This window comes from Gadus chalcogrammus, chromosome 7, assembly GCF_026213295.1.
Source record: "Gadus chalcogrammus isolate NIFS_2021 chromosome 7, NIFS_Gcha_1.0, whole genome shotgun sequence".
NCBI lineage: Eukaryota > Metazoa > Chordata > Actinopteri > Gadiformes > Gadidae > Gadus > Gadus chalcogrammus.
In genome coordinates this window covers 28,813,975-28,834,946 of record NC_079418.1, presented here as the reverse complement: position 1 = coordinate 28,834,946, position 20,972 = coordinate 28,813,975, and the positions used below count along the sequence as shown (strand labels likewise).

Below are 20,972 nucleotides of genomic sequence, written 5' to 3'. Positions count from 1 at the left end.
GGAGGTATCAAGAACATTTCGCACCATTTTCCCATAAGTGGTCAAGATACATAGCAGCCTTGTTAATACAATATACAAACACAGCAATAGATTTCTATATTCCGACAATATAAAAAAATAAATGTACAAGTGTTTTGGTAGAAACACCTCTGAATGCAATGTTTTAAATTGCAAAGTCTACTTTGATTGAATAAAAAGTTATGCTTTTAATTTTGAATGTAAATAATTAATTGTTAATGTTTCTCAACATCTCATGCTCCTTTATATACCATTAATGATGGTTTAACTTATTCCTACTACACACCTCCATCTCCTTCCATTGGCCGTTGTGTTAAAACCATTTTGTGATACTAAAAGGAAACACATTTCATTTGGTTGTCTGTTGTCTGTCTAGTAGACATTTACATCCATTCTCTCAATAACAGAAACACATGTTCAACATGTAAATATTAACTCAAGACCTTTATTTACTGATAGGCAAGCATTGTAACTAGAGCTGTCAAGGGATTAAAATATTTAATCGTGATTAATCGCATCAATGTCATAGTTAACTCTAATTAATCGCGATTAATCGCAAATTCTTTTTCTATGCTAAATATCCCTTGATTTTTTTGTCCCATAATTCTTCTCATTTTAATTATCTTATCAACATGGTGAAGTGCATCGGCTTGCCTTGTGCAAATGATTTTTTATTGATAACAACATTGGCATAAACACTGATCAAAACAGGACGATACAAAAAAAGAGCCTATAGTGCAATTAAACGACTGCTTTGAACAAATGTCATTTCAACATAGCAGTCAGGCTACTGCTTCTTTGTTTTGAGCCAAAGGAAAAAAAAATAAAAAATTATATCGCGCGATAAAAAATGTAACGCCGTTAAATTTGGTTTGCGTTAATAACGCGTTTAACTGACAGCTCTAATTGTAAAATTATATATGTTCAAAACGACTTAGAAGGGGACTGGGTTACGCAACATGAACATGCAGCCTTACCTCCCAGCAGAGGGTGAAGAAGCTCTAACGCCTTGGGTATAAAAGTTTGAGATGCAGTTTCTAATCAAACATTTCAAGAATGTACTTTCACATGGTTCTTGTTGATCTTAATTAAAGAAGCACCTTAAGGAATGTATTTTGTTGGATGCAATTGTATATGCACTTGACTACCAAAAAAATACAAATATACAAAAATATTCTATAAGATACAGGAATACATTTTACTGAAGTAAAGGCCTATGTACTTGCTTCCTGTCAGATGCATTCATACAAGAATAAGGTTAGTGTATCCTGAGTTTTGTCTTGAGTTGCTGGAATATGGAGAAGTGAAGCAAAAGTAGTTACTTTAAATTACTTTCTTTATTTAACACCTTAAAACCGAAAAAATGTGCAGAGAATTTATTAAGTGTATTATAGTTTAAATTTTATGTTGTGTTCCGTAGCATAATTAAGTTCATTGTTAGGAGGTGAAGGGTCGCTTATTGATTAATATCTTGAGTGGATAACTTGGATATTTAGCATTTTAATTCCTTGTCTGAGGTGTCGTATTAAGATCGGCCTGATAATTTGATCCCTCAGGCCGTAAATAAGACAACTAAGACACCTGGGGAGGATGATGAAGCAAACAAACAGGGAAAACCGAAGATGCCTGAAAGTGATCACATCTACTTTCCCATGGAGGCCTGTCAGTATCGTGCTTACCAAGGAAGACGACAGACTCAGGCCCAGCTGAATCATGTGCAACAGGACTGTCTTGGAAGCCTTATTGGCTGACAATTTGTCAGTGGAGGCGGCCTTGGCCGCCACCATCACTCCCACGTAGGAAAAGATAATTATCAGGCCCACCGACACAAACTCAGCACAGACAAAACCACTCTCAAACTCAGAGAATATTTTCAACTGGAATATGGGGTTTTTACCGCAGGGAACGCCCATGAACTGACCAAATGGTCTGGAATCAAGAGCCGTTAACATGATAACTCTGATCAACATGTTGGCATAGCTGATGGCCCACACCACGGCTATGGCCCCATATGTGGTGGGGACCGTGACGATGCTGGCGTACCTCAGAGGGAAACACACGGCCACATATCTCTCCAACGACATCACGGCCAGGCTGAACGGCGATGTGATAGTGGTAATTATGGCCGGTATAAGGATTAGTAGGCACATTAAGCGTGTCATGAACACCATGCCAACGTTTAGTAGAGACATCATCTGAGCCAATGCCATCTGTAAGGTTTCAGCCAATAGGAGGTTGTAGAGCAGGAGGTAACGGGAGGTCTCACGGAACACAGGCTTGCTTCTCAGTGTGTACAGCATCACACAGTTTATGTAGAGGAAGATGACGCATGGGATGATAGAGAAGACAACCCGATATGCCTCCAGGTACTCTCCGTTCCCTTCAGAGGGAGAAGAGTTCTGTGGCAGTTGGAATTGGTTCTGCATGGCCTTCTCTCAAATCAGAATGTATCTGAAAGCAGAATGACATTATATACAAAGATTACGTTTGGACAAACACACAGGGACATAACATCCTTGATCAATGTATTTGAATTATTATTTATTTTTTTATGTAATCGTGAAAAGCACTTATTCATCTTGCATCATGTTCGGAGGAAAGTCAACTAAACAAACCCATAATGCAGAAATACCAGAATACCAAAAAGGCTACAACAAAACAATCTCCGAGTTTGAGTGAACTCCTGGTTAAACTCCTGAGGACTCCTGAGTGAAGAGGAGAATGTCTCTTTTATAAATTGTACTGAAATACTTAGAACACCTCTTCATACATCAATTCATACATCATTAAGGACTGGAGCCCCACCCACCAGCATGTCCCTGCTTATGAAATAACAGTGCAACAAAAAATAAAATTCATCGGTCCCTTGACAGGATAGCAGGTGACTCAAAATGCAGTGGTTAAAAGTTGTCCGTTCACAAATCTTTGATAAAATCAATATCATTCACTTTTTAATTGCCATGTGGTAGTTTTTGTATAAACGTGCTTGGTATTTGCTATGCATTTACTACTGGGACGATTAGATTTTTTTTCGTCATGTTTGTATCTGGATAAATGTTTTTAGTCTAATCCCAACACAAATAAAATGTTCCTTTGAATAAGTAACCATGTATCTTTAAAGGTTCTCCACCAAAGGCTAATCTGTTTGTGACAAAGAAAAACATAATTCTGCTATCAAGCATGGTCTGAGAGCAAGCATAACAACATTATTGCAATCAATTAATAATCTTTCCACCGTAGGCATATGATGGGAAAAAGCAAAGATTTGCGTCTTTTTTTGTCCTGTTCAGTTGGTTCTATTTGGAGTTTGACGCATGGTAATAAAGAAGAACCTATCTACTGTTTGTAAGATTAGCTGGGGTGACTTAATGCATTCTTAATTTCTGCTTAATGGAAGCATTGCTTCATACTGTGTGCACGCTAATACATTTGAAAAGGTCCAATCTGAATTTATTTTGATGTGACGGAGCTGGAAATGAAAAAATACTAGATAAAACTTTTGACATTAAAGTACTATTTCATGTCTTGTCTTAATTTGAGATTCATGAAATCGATCCCATATTTTGAACTCAGTTTGTGGTGCCATTGACTCTCGCCTATGTTGTGAACAAATGGAATTCATTAGCTGTGTGTGTTATGGCCATTCTGTCATGGTCTGTCGGTTTCCTTGTCTTGTTTAGGTGTGTTACATGTTTTACTTTGGTATCAGTCTTGTTTCTCCCCATGTCAGGTTTCCCTCCTGTGTGATTACTGCTCCCTCCCCTAATGTGTTTCAGCTGTTACTCGTTGCGTGCCCTGTGTGTGTTTGGTATTTAAGCCCTTGTCTTTCCTTTGCTCCTTGTCTGATCATTTTAGTTTGTGCTGAGTGTGTCCTACCTGTGTTCCCTGCGTCACCCGTGTTCCTTGCCTTTTGAGTTAATAAATTATCCTTTTACCTGAACTGTCTGCGATTGGGTCCTACCTGCCTGCCTGCCACCCGCTAACCGTGACCCATTCAGCGTTCTACGTATGATCAGGACTTTGGATGAGGTTCATGGGGGTATCAGGGACAGTTAGGGCCATCTTTCCCAGAAGTAGTCAAGATACATAGCAGCCTTAGTAATATAGTAAACAAACACAGCGATAGATTTCTATATTCCGACAATATAAAAAAATAACCATAAGTGTTTTGGTACAATGAAATCCTTTAAAGGCAATATTTTAAATTGCTTTGATTGTATAAAAAGTTTGGCATTTCATTTTGAATGGAATTAATTAATTGTAAATATTTCTAAACATCTCATGCTCCTTTATATACCATTAGTGGTTAACTTGTTCCTACTACACACCTCCATCTCCTTGCATTGGCCGTTGTGGTAAAACCTTTTTGTGATACTTAAAGGAAACACATTTCATTTGGTTGTCTGTTGTCTGTCTAGTAGACATTTACATCCATTCCCTCAATAACAAAAACACATGTTCAACATGTAAATATTAACTCAAGACCTTTATTTACTGATAGGCAAGCATTGTAACATTCTATACGTTCAAAACGACTTAGAAGGGGACTGGGTTACACAACATGAACATGCAGCCTTACCTCCCAGCAGAGGGTGAAGAAGCTCTAACGCCTTGGGTATAAAAGTTTGAGATGCAGTTTCTAATCAAACATTTCAAGAATGTACTTTCACATGGTTCTTGTTTATCTTAATTAAAGAAGCACCTTAAGGAATGTATTTTGTTTGGATGCAATTGTATGCACTTGACTAACAAAAAAATACAAATACACTAAAATATTCTATAAGAAACAGGAACACATTTTACTGAAGTAAAGGCCTATGTACTTGCTCTTCCTGTCAGATGCATAGAATACAGAGATATAATGGGCCTATAAAGGCCTATGTATAGAATACATAGAATACAGAATACAAGAATAAGATTAGTGTATTCTGAGTTTTGGTTTGAGTTGCTGGAATATGGAGAAGTGAAGTTAAAGCAGTAACTTTAAATTACTTTCTTTATTTTACACCTTTAAAAGCGAAAAATTTGCAGAAAATGTATTAAGTGTATTATAGTCTACATTTTATGTTGTGTTCCGTAACATAACGAAGGTTACTGTTAGCAGGTGAAAGTTCGCTTATTGATTTATATATTGAGTGTAAGACTTGAATATTTCGCAATTAATTCCTAATCTGAGGTGTCGTATTAAAATCGGTCTGATAATTTGATCCCTCAAGCCGTAAATCAGACAACTAAGACACCTGGGGAGGATGATGAGGCAAACGAACAGAGAAAACCGAAGATGCCTGAAAGTGATCGCATCTACTTTCCCATGTAGGCCTGTAAATATTGTGTTTACCAAGGTAGATGACAGACTCAGGCCCAGCTGAATCATGTGCAACAGGACTGTTTTGGAAGCCTTATTGGCTGACAATCTGTCAGTGGAGGCGGCCTTGGCCGCCACCATCACTCCCACATAGGAAAGGATAATTATCAGGCCCACCGACACAAACTCAGCACAGACAAAACCACTCTCAAACTCAGAGAATATTTTCAACTGGAATAGGGTGCTCTTAGCGCAGATAATGCCCATGAACTGACCAAAGGGTCTGGCATCAAGAGTCGTTAACATGATAACTCTGATCAACATGTTGGCGTAGCTGATGACCCACACCACGGCTATGGCCCCATATGTGGTGGGGACAGTGACGATGCAGGCGTACCTCAGAGGGAAACACACGGCCACATATCTCTCCAACGACATCACGGCCAGGCAGAACGGCGATGTGACAGTGGTAATTATGGCCGGTATAAGGACTAGAAGGCACACTAAGCGTGTCATTAACACCATGCCAACAGCGATTAGAAACATCATCTGAGCCAATGTCATCTGTAAGGTTTCAGCCAATAGGAGGTTGTAGAGCAGGAGGTAACGGGAGGTCTCACGGAACACAGGCTTGCTTCTCAGTGTGTACAGCATCACACAGTTTATGTAGAGGAAGATGACGCATGGGATGAAAGAAACGACAACATTAACTCCCGCCTTATTCTCTCTGTTCCCGTTGGTGGTAGAAGAGTTCTGCTGTAGTTGGAAGTCGTTCGGCATGGCCCTATCTGAATTCAGAATGTAGGGAGTTCCCATCTGAAAGCAAAGGGACACAATGTATACAAATATACCGTTTAGACACTCAAAAAGACAAGCACACACAGGGACATAATGTCCATGATCAGGATATTTGGAAGGGTTCTTACTTTTCAAGTAATTGTGTAAAGCAGAAATTCAGATAGTGGTTATTAACCTCCTCTTTCATCATGTTCAGAGGAAGAAACGCTAAAGAAACCCATAATGCGGGAATACCAGTGCATTGAAAAAAGACAAATTGTTCTGTTATAATCCAACTAATACAGAAAAGGAAACCAAACAAGTTTATCAAAATGATAGTTTGGAGTTTGGGTGATAGAAGGATTCAACTTCTGAGGACTGAAGAGGAGAACGTCTCTTTTATATATTGTCCGGAATTATTTAGATCAATTGTTCATCCATCATTTCATCATTCACGATTGACCACACCCCACCATCCTCCACCTGCTCACGAAAGAACAGTGCCACAAAAAAACAAGTGTGTCGTCAGTCTGTTGACAGGATGCATTCACCACGTGCAAAAGCAGATCTGGGACCAACAATGCAGGGTTACAATTTGTCAGTTCACAAATCTTTGACCACATCAATATATTTTACTTCTAATTGCCATGTGGGAGCATTAGTAAACACATGCTTGATATTTGTGCTGAATTTATGCCAAAGGTGTGAGACAATTTGAGTGAAATCATTGTTTAACTCATGTATGCCTTCATGTGCGTAGATGGATGAATGTTTTTGGTCGTACCCTACAGTCTAACCCCAACATAACATTTTCCTGACAGAAAGTCCCAATTCATCTCATGAAGGTTTTCAATCAACAGCAAATCTGTTGGTGACAAAGAAATGGTTAATACTGCTATCAAGCATAGTGTGAAAGTATGCGTATTAACATGATTGTAATCATCTTTCAGCTTTAGGCTAATGATGGGAAAAGGCCAAGATATGGATCTTCTTTGTTGAGATCAGTTGGTTCTGTTTTGAGTTCAACGCATGGTAATAAGGTAGGGCTTATCTACTGTTGGAAAGATTAGCTGCGGTGGCTAAAAAACATTGATAATATCTGGTTCATGGAAGCACTGTTTTACACAGTAACTTTGCTGATTAAATATAAAATGTCAGATCTGAATGGATTTCGACGTGTTGGAGCTGGACATGAAAAACGTATGAGATTAAACCTGCTGCGAAAACAATACACTAATATTTCATTGTCTTGTGTTCATTTGAGAATCATGAAATCGATTCCATATTTTAAACTCAGTTTGTGGTGCCTTTGACTCTCGTCTATGTTGTGAACTAATGGAATTCATTAGCTGTGTGTGTTACGGCCATTCAGCGTTCTATGTGTGATCAGGACTTTGGATGAGGTTCATGGGGGTATCAGGGACAGTTAGGGCCATCTTTCCCAGAAGTAGTCAAGATACATAGCAGCCTTAGTAATATAGTAAACAAACACAACGATAGACTTCTATATTCCGACAACATAAAAAAATAACTAAGTGTTTTGGTACAATGAAATCCTTTAAAGGCAATATTTTAAATTGCAAAGCCTGTTTGATTGTTTAAAAAGTTTGGCATTTCGTTTTGAATGTAATTAATTAAATGTAAATATTTCTAAACATCTCATGCTCCTTTATATACCATTAGTGGTTAACTTGTTCCTACTACACACCTCCATCTCCTTCCATTGGCCGTTGTGTTAAAACCTTTTTGTGATATACTAAAAGGAAACACATTTCATTTGGTTGTCTGTTGTCTGTCTAGTAGACATTTACATCCATTCTCTCAATAACAGAAACACATGTTCAACATGTAAATATTAACTCAAAACCTTTATTTACTGATAGGCAAGCATTGTAACTAGAGCTGTCAAGCGATTAAAATATTTAATCGTGATTAATCGCATTGATGTCATAGTTAACTCTAATTAATCGCGATTAATCGCAAATTATTTTCCTATGCTAAATATCCCTTGATTTTTTTGTCCCATAATTCTTCTCATTTTAATTATCTTATCAACATGGTGAAGTGCATCGGCTTGCCTTGTGCAAATGATTTTTTATTGATAACAACATTGGCATAAACACTGATCAAAACAGGACGATACAAAAAAAGAGCCTATAGTGCAATTAAACGACTGCTTTGAACAAATGTCATTTCAACATAGCAGTCAGGCTACTGCTTCTTTGTTTTGAGCCAAAGAAAAAATAAATAAATAAATAAATAAAATTATATCGCGCGATAAAAAATGTAACGCCGTTAAATTTGGTTTGCGTTAATAACGCGTTTAACTGACAGCTCTAATTGTAAAATTCTATATGTTCAAAACGACTTAGAAGGGGACTGGGTTACACAACATGAACATGCAGCCTTACCTCCCAGCAGAGGGTGAAGAAGCTCTAACGCCTTGGGTATAAAAGTTTGAGATGCAGTTTCTAATCAAACATTTCAAGAATGTACTTTCACATGGTTCTTGTTGATCTTAATTAAAGAAGCACATTAAGGAATGTATTTTGTTGGATGCAATTGTATATGCACTTGACTACCAAAAAAATACAAATATACTAAAATATTCTATAAGATACAGGAATACATTTTACTGAAGTAAAGGCCTATGTACTTGCTTCCTGTCAGATGCATTCATACAAGAATAAGGTTAGTGTATTCTGAGTTTTGTTTTGAGTTGCTGGAATATGGAGAAGTGAAGCAAAAGTAGTTACTTTAAATTACTTTCTTTATTTAACACCTTAAAACCGAAAAAATGTGCAGAGAATTTATTAAGTGTATTATAGTTTAAATTTTATGTTGTGTTCCGTAGCATAATTAAGTTCATTGTTAGGAGGTGAAGGGTCGCTTATTGATTAATATCTTGAGTGGATAACTTGGATATTTAGCATTTTAATTCCTTGTCTGAGGTGTCGTATTAAGATCGGCCTGATAATTTGATCCCTCAGGCCGTAAATAAGACAACTAAGACACCTGGGGAGGATGATGAAGCAAACAAACAGGGAAAACCGAAGATGCCTGAAAGTGATCACATCTACTTTCCCATGGAGGCCTGTCAGTATCGTGCTTACCAAGGAAGACGACAGACTCAGGCCCAGCTGAATCATGTGCAACAGGACTGTCTTGGAAGCCTTATTGGCTGACAATTTGTCAGTGGAGGCGGCCTTGGCCGCCACCATCACTCCCACGTAGGAAAAGATAATTATCAGGCCCACCGACACAAACTCAGCACAGACAAAACCACTCTCAAACTCAGAGAATATTTTCAACTGGAATATGGGGTTTTTACCGCAGGGAACGCCCATGAACTGACCAAATGGTCTGGAATCAAGAGCCGTTAACATGATAACTCTGATCAACATGTTGGCATAGCTGATGGCCCACACCACGGCTATGGCCCCATATGTGGTGGGGACCGTGACGATGCTGGCGTACCTCAGAGGGAAACACACGGCCACATATCTCTCCAACGACATCACGGCCAGGCTGAACGGCGATGTGATAGTGGTAATTATGGCCGGTATAAGGATTAGTAGGCACATTAAGCGTGTCATGAACACCATGCCAACGTTTAGTAGAGACATCATCTGAGCCAATGCCATCTGTAAGGTTTCAGCCAATAGGAGGTTGTAGAGCAGGAGGTAACGGGAGGTCTCACGGAACACAGGCTTGCTTCTCAGTGTGTACAGCATCACACAGTTTATGTAGAGGAAGATGACGCATGGGATGATAGAGAAGACAACCCGATATCCCTCCAGGTACTCTCCGTTCCCTTCAGAGGGAGAAGAGTTCTGTGGCAGTTGGAATTGGTTCTGCATGGCCTTCTCTCAAATCAGAATGTATCTGAAAGCAGAATGACATTATATACAAAGATTACGTTTGGACAAACACACGGGGACATAACATCCTTGATCAATGTATTTGAATTATTATTATTTTTTTTATGTAATCGTGAAAAGCACTTATTCATCTTGCATCATGTTCGGAGGAAAGTCAACTAAACAAACCCATAATGCAGAATTACCAGAATACCAAAAAGGCTACAACAAAACAATCTTAGAGTTTGAGTGAACTCCTGGTTAAACTCCTGAGGACTCCTGAGTGAAGAGGAGAATGTCTCTTTTATAAATTGTACTGAAATACTTAGAACACCTCTTCATACATCAATTCATACATCATTAAGGACTGGAGCCCCACCCACCAGCATGTTCCTGCTTATGAAATAACAGTGCAACAAAAACAATAATTCATCGGTCTCTTGACAGGATGGCAGGTGACTCAAAATGCAGTGGTTAAAAGTTGTCCGTTCACAAATCTTTGATAAAATCAATATCATTCACTTTTTAATTGCCATGTGGTAGTTTTTGTATAAACGTGCTTGGTATTTGCTATGCATTTACTACTGGGACGATTCGATTTTTTTTCGTCATGTTTGTATCTGGATAAATGTTTTTAGTCTAATCCCAACACAAATAAAATGTTCCTTTGAATAAGTAACCATGTATCTTTAAAGGTTCTCCACCAAAGGCTAATCTGTTTGTGACAAAGAAAAACATAATTCTGCTATCAAGCATGGTCCGAGAGCAAGCATAACAACATTATTGCAATCAATTAATAATCTTTCCACCGTAGGCATATGATGGGAAAAGGCAAAGATTTGCGTCTTTTTTTGTCCTGTTCATTTGGTTCTATTTGGAGTTTGACGCATGGTAATAAAGAAGAACCTATCTACTGTTTGTAAGATTAGCTGGGTTGACTTAATGCATTCTTAATTTCTGCTTAATGGAAGCAGTGCTTCATACTGTGTGCACGCTAATACATTTGAAAAGGTCCAATCTGAATTTATTTTGATGTGACGGAGCTGGAAATGAAAAAATACTAGATACAACTTTTGACATTAAAGTACTATTTCATGTCTTGTCTTAATTTGAGATTCATGACATCGATCCCATATTTTGAACTCAGTTTGTGGTGCCATTGACTCTCGCCTATGTTGTGAACAAATGGAATTCATTAGCTGTGTGTGTTATGGCCATTCTGTCATGGTCTGTCGGTTTCCTTGTCTTGTTTAGGTGTGTTACATGTTTTACTTTGGTATCAGTCTTGTTTCTCCCCATGTCAGGTTTCCCTCCTGTGTGATTACTGCTCCCTCCCCTAATGTGTTTCAGCTGTTACTCGTTGCGTGCCCTGTGTGTGTTTGGTATTTAAGCCCTTGTCTTTCCTTTGCTCCTTGTCTGATCATTTTAGTTTGTGCTGAGTGTGTCCTACCTGTGTTCCCTGCGTCACCCGTGTTCCTTGCCTTTTGAGTTAATAAATTATCCTTTTACCTGAACTGTCTGCGATTGGGTCCTACCTGCCTGCCTGCCACCCGCTAACCGCGACCCATTCAGCGTTCTATGTATGATCAGGACTTTGGATGAGGTTCATGGGGGTATCAGGGACAGTTAGGGCCATCTTTCCCAGAAGTAGTCAAGATCAGCCTTAGTAATATAGTAAACAAACACAACAATAGATTTCTATATTCCGACAATATAAAAAAATAACCATAAGTGTTTTGGTACAATGAAATCCTTTAAAGGCAATATTTTAAATTGCTTTGATTGTATAAAAAGTTTGGCATTTCATTTTGAATGTAATTAATTAAATGTAAATATTTCTAAACATCTCATGCTCCTTTATATACCATTAGTGGTTAACTTGTTCCTACTACACACCTCCATCTCCTTCCATTGGCCGTTGTGGTCAAACCTTTTTGTGATACTTAAAGGAAACACATTTCATTTGGTTGTCTGTTGTCTGTCTAGTAGACATTTACATCCATTCCCTCAATAACAAAAACACATGTTCAACATGTAAATATTAACTCAAGACCTTTATTTACTGATAGGCAAGCATTGTAACATTCTATACGTTCAAAACGACTTAGAAGGGGACTGGGTTACACAACATGAACATGCAGCCTTACCTCCCAGCAGAGGGTGAAGAAGCTCTAACGCCTTGGGTATAAAAGTTTGAGATGCAGTTTCTAATCAAACATTTAAAGAATGTACTTTCACATGGTTCTTGTTTATCTTAATTAAAGAAGCACCTTAAGGAATGTATTTTGTTTGGATGCAATTGTATGCACTTGACTAACAAAAAAATACAAATACACTAAAATATTCTATAAGAAACAGGAACACATTTTACTAAAGTAAAGGCCTATGTACTTGCTCTTCCTGTCAGATGCATAGAATACAGAGATATAATGGGCCTATAAAGGCCTATGTATAGAATACATAGAATACAGAATACAAGAATAAGATTAGTGTATTCTGAGTTTTGGTTTGAGTTGCTGGAATATGGAGAAGTGAAGTTAAAGCAGTAACTTTAAATTACTTTCTTTATTTTACACCTTTAAAAGCGAAAAATTTGCAGAAAATGTATTAAGTGTATTATAGTCTACATTTTATGTTGTGTTCCGTAACATAACGAAGGTTACTGTTAGCAGGTGAAAGTTTGCTTATTGATTTATATATTGAGTGTAAGACTTGAATATTTCGCAATTAATTCCTAATCTGAGGTGTCGTATTAAAATCGGTCTGATAATTTGATCCCTCAAGCCGTAAATCAGACAACTAAGACACCTGGGGAGGATGATGAGGCAAACGAACAGAGAAAACCGAAGATGCCTGAAAGTGATCGCATCTACTTTCCCATGTAGGCCTGTAAATATTGTGCTTACCAAGGTAGATGACAGACTCAGGCCCAGCTGAATCATGTGCAACAGGACTGTTTTGGAAGCCTTATTGGCTGACAATCTGTCAGTGGAGGCGGCCTTGGCCGCCACCATCACTCCCACGTAGGAAAGGATAATTATCAGGCCCACCGACACAAACTCAGCACAGACAAAACCACTCTCAAACTCAGAGAATATTTTCAACTGGAATAGGGTGCTCTTAGCGCAGATAATGCCCATGAACTGACCAAAGGGTCTGGCATCAAGAGTCGTTAACATGATAACACTGATCAACATGTTGGCGTAGCTGATGACCCACACCACGGCTATGGCCCCATATGTGGTGGGGACAGTGACGATGCAGGCGTACCTCAGAGGGAGACACACGGCCACATATCTCTCCAACGACATCACGGCCAGGCAGAACGGCGATGTGATAGTGGTAATTATGGTCGGTATAACAACTAGAAGGCACACTAAGCGTGTCATGAACACGAGGCCTACAGCGAGTAGAAACATAATCTGAGCCAATATCATCTGTAAGGTTTCAGCCAATAGGAGGTTGTAGAGCAGGAGGTAACGGGAGGTCTCACGGAACACAGGCTTGCTTCTCAGTGTGTACAGCATCACACAGTTTATGTAGAGGAAGATGACGCATGGGATGAAAGAAACGACAACATTAACTCCCGCCTTATTCTCTCTGTTCCCGTTGGTGGTAGAAGAGTTCTGCTGTAGTTGGAAGTCGTTCGGCATGGCCCTATCTGAATTCAGAATGTAGGGAGTTCCCATCTGAAAGCAAAGGGACACAATGTATACAAATATACCGTTTAGACACTCAAAAAGACAAGCACACACAGGGACATAATGTCCATGATCAGGATATTTGGAAGGGTTCTTACTTTTCAAGTAATTGTGTAAAGCAGAAATTCAGATAGTGGTTATTAACCTCCTCTTTCATCATGTTCAGAGGAAGAAACGCTAAAGAAACCCATAATGCGGGAATACCAGTGCATTGAAAAAAGACAAATTGTTCTGTAATGATCCAACTAATACAGAAATGGCAACCAAACAAGTTAATCAAAATGATAGTTTGGAGTTTGGGTGATAGAAGGATTCAACTTCTGAGGACTGAAGAGGAGAACGTCTCTTTTATATATTGTCCGGAATTATTTAGATCAATTGTTCATCCATCATTTCATCATTCACGATTGACCACACCCCACCATCCTCCACCTGCTCACGAAAGAACAGTGCCACAAAAAAACAAGTGTGTCGTCAGTCTGTTGACAGGATGCATTCACCACGTGCAAAAGCAGATCTGGGACCAACAATGCAGGGTTACAATTTGTCAGTTCACAAATCTTTGACCACATCAATATATTTTACTTCTAATTGCCATGTGGGAGCATTAGTAAACACATGCTTGATATTTGTGCTGAATTTATGCCAAAGGTGTGAGACAATTTGAGTGAAATCATTGTTTAACTCATGTATGCCTTCATGTGCGTAGGTGGATGAATGTTTTTGGTCTTACCCTACAGTCTAACCCCAACATAACATTTTCCTGACAGAAAGTCCCAATTCATCTCATGAAGGTTTTCAATCAACAGCAAATCTGTTGGTGACAAAGAAATGGTCAATACTGCTATCAAGCATAGTGTGAAAGTATGCGTATTAACATGATTGTAATCATCTTTCAGCTTTAGGCTAATGATGGGAAAAGGCCAAGATATGGATCTTCTTTGTTGAGATCAGTTGGTTCTGTTTTGAGTTCAACGCATGGTAATAAGGTAGGACTTATCTACTGTTGGAAAGATTAGCTGCGGTGGCTAAATAACATTGATAATATCTGGTTCATGGAAGCACTGTTTTATACAGTAACTTTGCTGATTAAATATAAAATGTCAGATCTGAATGGATTTCGACGTGTTGGAGCTGGACATGAAAAACGTATGAGATTAAACCTGCTGCGAAAACAATACACTAATATTTCATTGTCTTGTGTTCATTTGAGAATCATGAAATCGATTCCATATTTTAAACTCAGTTTGTGGTGCCTTTGACTCTCGTCTATGTTGTGAACTAATGGAATTCATTAGCTGTGTGTGTTACGGCCATTCAGCGTTCTATGTGTGATCAGGACTTGGGATGAGGTTCATGGAGGTATCAAGAACATTTCGCACCATTTTCCCATAAGTGGTCAAGATACATAGCAGCCTTGTTAATATAATATACAAACACAGCAATAGATTTCTATATTCCGACAATATAAAAAAATAAATGTACAAGTGTTTTGGTAGAAACACCCCTGAATGCAATATTTTAAATTGCAAAGTCTACTTTGATTGAATAAAAAGTTATGCTTTTAATTTTGAATGTAAATAATTAATTGTTAATGTTTCTCAACATCTCATGCTCCTTTATATACCATTAATGAGGGTTTAACTTATTCCTACTACACACCTCCATCTCCTTCCATTGGCCGTTGTGTTAAAACCTTTTTGTGATACTAAAAGGAAACACATTTCATTTGGTTGTCTGTTGTCTGTCTAGTAGACATTTACATCCATTCCCTCAATAACAGAAACACATGTTCAACATGTAAATATTAACTCAAGACCTTTATTTACTGATAGGCAAGCATTGTAACATTCTATATGTTCAAAACGACTTAGAAGGGGACTGGGTTACACAACATGAACATGCAGCCTTACCTCCCAGCAGAGGGTGAAGAAGCTCTAACGCCTTGGGTATAAAAGTTTGAGATGCAGTTTCTAATCAAACATTTCAAGAATGTACTTTCACATGGTTCTTGTTGATCTTAACTTAAGAAGCACCTTAAGGAATGTATTTTGTTTGGATGCAATTGTATATCGACTTGACTACCAAAAAAATACAAATATACAAAAATATTCTATAAGAAACAGGAATACATTTTACTGAAGTAAAGGCCTATGTACTTGCTTCCTGTCAGATGCATTCATACAAGAATAAGGTTAGTGTATTCTGAGTTTTGGTTTGAGTTGCTGGAATATGGAAAAGTGAAGCAAAAGTAGTTACTTTAAATTACTTTCTTTATTTAACACCTTAAAACCGAAAAAAAGTGCAGAGAATTTATTAAGTGTATTATAGTTTACATTTTATGTTGTGTTCCGTAGCATAATTAAGTTCATTGTTAGCAGGTGAAGGGTCTCTTATTGATTAATATCTTGAGTGGATAACTTGGATATTTAGCATTTTAATTCCTAGTCTGAGGTGTCGTAATAAGATCGGCCTGATAATTTGATCCCTCAGGCCGTATATCAGACAACTAAGACACCTGGGGAGGATGATGAGGCAAACAAACAGAAAAAAACGAAGATGCCTGAAAATGATCATATCTACTTTCCCATGGAGGCCTGTCAGTATCGTGCTTACCAAGGAAGACGACAGACTCAGGCCCAGCTGAATCATGTGCAACAGGACTGTTTTGGAAGCCTTATTGGCTGACAATTTGTCAGTGGAGGCGGCCTTGGCCGCCACCATCACTCCCACGTAGGAAAGGATAATTATCAGGCCCACCGACAGAAACTCAGCACAGACAAAACCACTCTCAAACTCAGAGAATATTTTCAACTGGAATATGGGGTTTTTACTGCAGGGAATGTCCATGAACTGACCAAAGGGTCTGGAATCAAGAGCCGTTAACATGATAACTCTGATCAACATGTTGGCATAGCTGATGGCCCACACCACGGCTATGGCCCCATATGTGGTGGGGACCGTGACGATGCTGGCGTACCTCAGAGGGAAACACACGGCCATATATCTCTCCAACGACATCACGGCCAGGCTGAACGGCGATGTGATAGTGGTAATTATCGTCGGTATAAGGACTAGTAGGCACATTAAGCGTGTCATGAACACCATGCCAACGTTTAGTAGAGACATCATCTGAGCCAATGCCATCTGTAAGGTTTCAGCCAATAGGAGGTTGTAGAGCAGGAGGTAACGGGAGGTCTCACGGAACACAGGCTTGCTTCTCAGTGTGTACAGCATCACACAGTTTATGTAGAGGAAGATGACGCATGGGATGATAGAGAAGACGACCCGATATCCCTCCAGGTACTCTCCGTTCCCTTCAGAGGGAGAAGAGTTCTGTGGCAGTTGGAATTGGTTCTGCATGGCCTTCTCTCAAGTCAGAATGTATCTGAAAGCAGAATGACATCATATACAAAGATTATGTTTAGAAAAAACACACAGGGACATAACATCCTTGATCAATGTATTTGAAATTATTCTTTTTTTTTATTGTAATCGTGAAAAGCACTTATTCACCTTGCATCATGTTCGGAGGAAAGTCAACTAAACAAACCCATGATGCAGAATTACCAGAATACCAAAAAGGCTACAACAAAACAATCTCAGAGTTTGAGTGAACTCCTGGTTAAACTCCTTAGGACTCCTGAGTGAAGAGGAGAATGTCTCTTTTATAAATTGTACTGAAATACTTAGAACTCATGTATCAATTCATACATCATTAAGGACTGGAGCCCCACCCACCAGCATGTCCCTGCTTATGAAATAACAGTGCAACAAAAAAACATTTTTTCATCGGTCTCTTGACAGGATAGCAGGTGACTCAAAATGCAAGTTGTCCGTTCACAAATCTTTGATAAAATCAATATCATTCACTTTTTAATTGCCATGTGGTAGTTTTTGTATAAACGTGCTTGGTATTTGCTATGCATTTACTACTGGGATGATTTGATTTTTTTTCGTCATGTTTGTATCTGGATAAATGTTTTTAGTCTAATCCCAACACAAATAAAATGTTCCTTTGAATAAGCAACCATGTATCTTTAAAGGTTCTCCACCAAAGGCTAATCTGTTTGTGACAAAGAAAAACATAATTCTGCTATCAAGCATGGTCTGAGAGCAAGCATAACAACATTATTGCAATCAATTAATAATCTTTCCACCGTAGGCATATGATGGGAAAAGGCAAAGATTTGCGTCTTTTTCTGTCCTGTTCAGTTGGTTCTATTTGGAGTTTGACGCATTGTAATAAAGAAGAACCTATCTACTGTTTGTAAGATTAGCTGGGGTGACTTAATGCATTCTTAATTTCTGCTTAATGGAAGCATTGCTTCATACTGTGTGCACGCTAATACATTTGAAAAGGTCCAATCTGAATTTATTTTGATGTGACGGAGCTGGAAATGAAAAAATACTAGATAAAACTTTTGACATTAAAGTACTATTTCATGTCTTGTCTTAATTTGAGATTCATGACATCGATCCCATATTTTGAACTCAGTTTGTGGTGCCATTGACTCTCGCCTATGTTGTGAACAAATGGAATTCATTAGCTGTGTGTGTTATGGCCATTCTGTCATGGTCTGTCGGTTTCCTTGTCTTGTTTTGGTGTGTTACATGTTTTACTTTGGTATCAGTCTTGTTTCTCCCCATGTCAGGTTTCCCTCCTGTGTGATTACTGCTCCCTCCCCTTATGTGTTTCAGCTGTTACTCGTTGCGTGCCCTGTGTGTGTTTGGTATTTAAGCCCTTGTCTTTCCTTTGCTCCTTGTCTGATCATTTTAGTTTGTGCTGAGTGTGTCCTACCTGTGTTCCCTGCGTCACCCGTGTTCCTTGCCTTTTGAGTTAATAAATTATCCTTTTACCTGAACTGTCTGCGATTGGGTCCTACCTGCCTGCCTGCCACCCGCTAACCGTGACCCATTCAGCGTTCTACGTATGATCAGGACTTTGGATGAGGTTCATGGGGGTATCAGGGACAGTTAGGGCCATCTTTCCTAGAAGTAGTCAAGATACATAGCAGCCTTAGTAATATAGTAAACAAACACAGCAATAGATTTCTATATTCCGACAATATAAAAAAATAACCATAAGTGTTTTGGTACAATGAAATCCTTTAAAGGCAATATTTTAAATTGCTTTGATTGTATAAAAGGTTTGGCATTTCATTTTGAATGTAATTAATTAAATGTAAATATTTCTAAACATCTCATGCTCCTTTATATACCATTAGTGGTTAACTTGTTCCTACTACACACCTCCATCTCCTTCCATTGGCCGTTGTGGTAAAACCTTTTTGTGATACTTACAGGAAACACATTTCATTTGGTTGTCTGTTGTCTGTCTAGTAGACATTTACATCCATTCCCTCAATAACAGAAACACATGTTCAACATGTAAATATTAACTCAAAACCTTTATTTACTGATAAGCAAGCATTGTAACATTCTATATGTTCAAAACGACTTAGAAGGGGACTGGGTTACACAACATGAACATGCAGCCTTACCTCCCAGCAGAGGGTGAAGAAGCTCTAACGCCTTGGGTATAAAAGTTTGAGATGCAGTTTCTAATCAAACATTTCAAGAATGTACTTTCACATGGTTCTTATTGATCTTAATTTAAGAAGCACCTTAAGGAATGTATTTTGTTTGGATGCAATTGTATATGCACTTGCTTACCAAAAAAATACAAATATACAAAAATATTCTATAAGAAACAGGAATACATTTTACTGAAGTAAAGGCCTATGTACTTGCTTCCTGTCAGATGGATTCATACAAGAATAAGGTTAGTGTATTCTGAGTTTTGGTTTGAGTTGCTGGAATATGGAGAAGTGAAGCAAAAGTAGTTTTCCTTCACTTCTCCTAACTAACGTTGAGTATTTACATGTATTTTTGAATTATTTCATGATTATACGGTCGAGTCAAATGTCCATTTAAAAAGGGTATAATGCACTATAATGTCACATGTGGCATTTAACACCTTAAATAAGTAATTATTTAAGTTGTTAAATAATTACTTTCTTTATTTAACACCTTAAAACCGAAAAAATGTGCAGAGAATTTATTAAGTGTATTATAGTTAAGCAATAGATCACGCCAGGCTGTGGTATGTGCTCATTATACCACTGTTAAGGGGCGTTGTCCGGCCCCCACGTGCAGCGGAGGGCCGGCGACCCCCTTCACAGTGGTATAATGTGAGCACATACCACTGACTCAGGTGAAGGGTCGCTTATTGATTAATATCTTGGGTGGATAACTTGGATATTTAGCATTTTAATTCCTAGTCTGAGGTGTCGTATTAAGATCGGTCTGATAATTTGATCCCTCAGGCCGTAAATCAGACAACTAAGACACCTGGGGAGGATGATGAGGCAAACAAACAGAAAAAAACGAAGATGCCTGAAAGTGATCACATCTACTTTCGCATGGAGGCCTGTCAGTATCGTGCTTACCAAGGAAGACGACAGACTCAGGCCCAGCTGAATCATGTGCAACAGGACTGTCTTGGAAGCCTTATTGGCTGACAATTTGTCAGTGGAGGCGGCCTTGGCCGCCACCATCACTCCCACGTAGGAAAGGATAATTATCAGGCCCACCGACACAAACTCAGCACAGACAAAACCACTCTCAAACTCAGAGAATATTTTCAACTGGAATATGGGGTTTTTACCGCAGGGAATGTCCATGAACTGACCAAAGGGTCTGGAATCAAGAGCCGTTAACATGATAACTCTGATCAACATGTTGGCATAGCTGATGGCCCACACCACGGCTATGGCCCCATATGTGGTGGGGACCGTGACGATGCTGGCGTACCTCAGAGGGAAACACACGGCCATATATCTCTCCAACGACATCACGGCCAGGCTGAACGGCGATGTGATAGTGGTAATTATCGTGGGTATAAGGACTAGTAGGCACATTAAGCGTGTCATGAACACCATGCCAATGTTTAGTAGAGACATCATCTGAGCCAATGCCATCTGTAAGGTTTCAGCCAATAGGAGGTTGTAGAGCAGGAGGTAACGGGAGGTCTCACGGAACACAGGCTTGCTTCTCAGTGTGTACAGCATCACACAGTTTATGTAGAGGAAGATGACGCATGGGATAATAGAGAAGACAACCCAAACTCCCGCCATGTCCTCCTCCTTCCCGTCAGAGGGAGAAGAGTTCTGTTGCAGTTGGAATTCGTTCTGCATGGTCTTCTCTCAAGTCAGATTGTAGGGAGTTCCCATCTGAAAGCAGAAAGACATTATATACAAAGATTATGCTTAGACAAACATATACAGGTCCATAACATCCATGATCAAT

At 38.8% G+C, this 20,972-nt stretch overlaps 5 protein-coding genes across 5 annotated transcripts; all 5 read right to left on the bottom strand.

Moving 5' to 3' along the window:
• Positions 1 to 1,481: 1,481 nt before the first annotated feature.
• LOC130386116 (odorant receptor 131-2-like) lies at positions 1,482 to 2,444 on the bottom strand. The gene has a single exon (XM_056594895.1). It carries the CDS (start codon positions 2,442 to 2,444, stop codon positions 1,482 to 1,484), a length of 963 nt encoding a protein of 320 aa, XP_056450870.1.
• A 2,690-nt stretch (positions 2,445 to 5,134) lies between these two features.
• On the bottom strand, positions 5,135 to 6,103 carry LOC130386115 (odorant receptor 131-2-like). Its single transcript, XM_056594894.1, has one exon. The coding sequence runs from the start codon at positions 6,101 to 6,103 to the stop codon at positions 5,135 to 5,137; it is 969 nt and encodes a 322-aa protein (XP_056450869.1).
• A 2,894-nt stretch (positions 6,104 to 8,997) lies between these two features.
• LOC130386114 (odorant receptor 131-2-like) lies at positions 8,998 to 9,960 on the bottom strand. The gene has a single exon (XM_056594893.1). The coding sequence runs from the start codon at positions 9,958 to 9,960 to the stop codon at positions 8,998 to 9,000; it is 963 nt and encodes a 320-aa protein (XP_056450868.1).
• A 2,684-nt stretch (positions 9,961 to 12,644) lies between these two features.
• On the bottom strand, positions 12,645 to 13,613 carry LOC130386113 (odorant receptor 131-2-like). Its single transcript, XM_056594892.1, has one exon. The coding sequence runs from the start codon at positions 13,611 to 13,613 to the stop codon at positions 12,645 to 12,647; it is 969 nt and encodes a 322-aa protein (XP_056450867.1).
• Positions 13,614 to 16,061: 2,448 nt separating this feature from the next.
• Positions 16,062 to 20,518, bottom strand: LOC130386112 (odorant receptor 131-2-like). Its single transcript, XM_056594891.1, has 2 exons — positions 20,131 to 20,518; positions 16,062 to 16,978 (listed from the first exon to the last, which is right to left on the bottom strand). The coding sequence occupies exons 1-2, from the start codon at positions 20,516 to 20,518 to the stop codon at positions 16,062 to 16,064; spliced, it is 1,305 nt and encodes a 434-aa protein (XP_056450866.1).
• Positions 20,519 to 20,972: the final 454 nt, after the last annotated feature.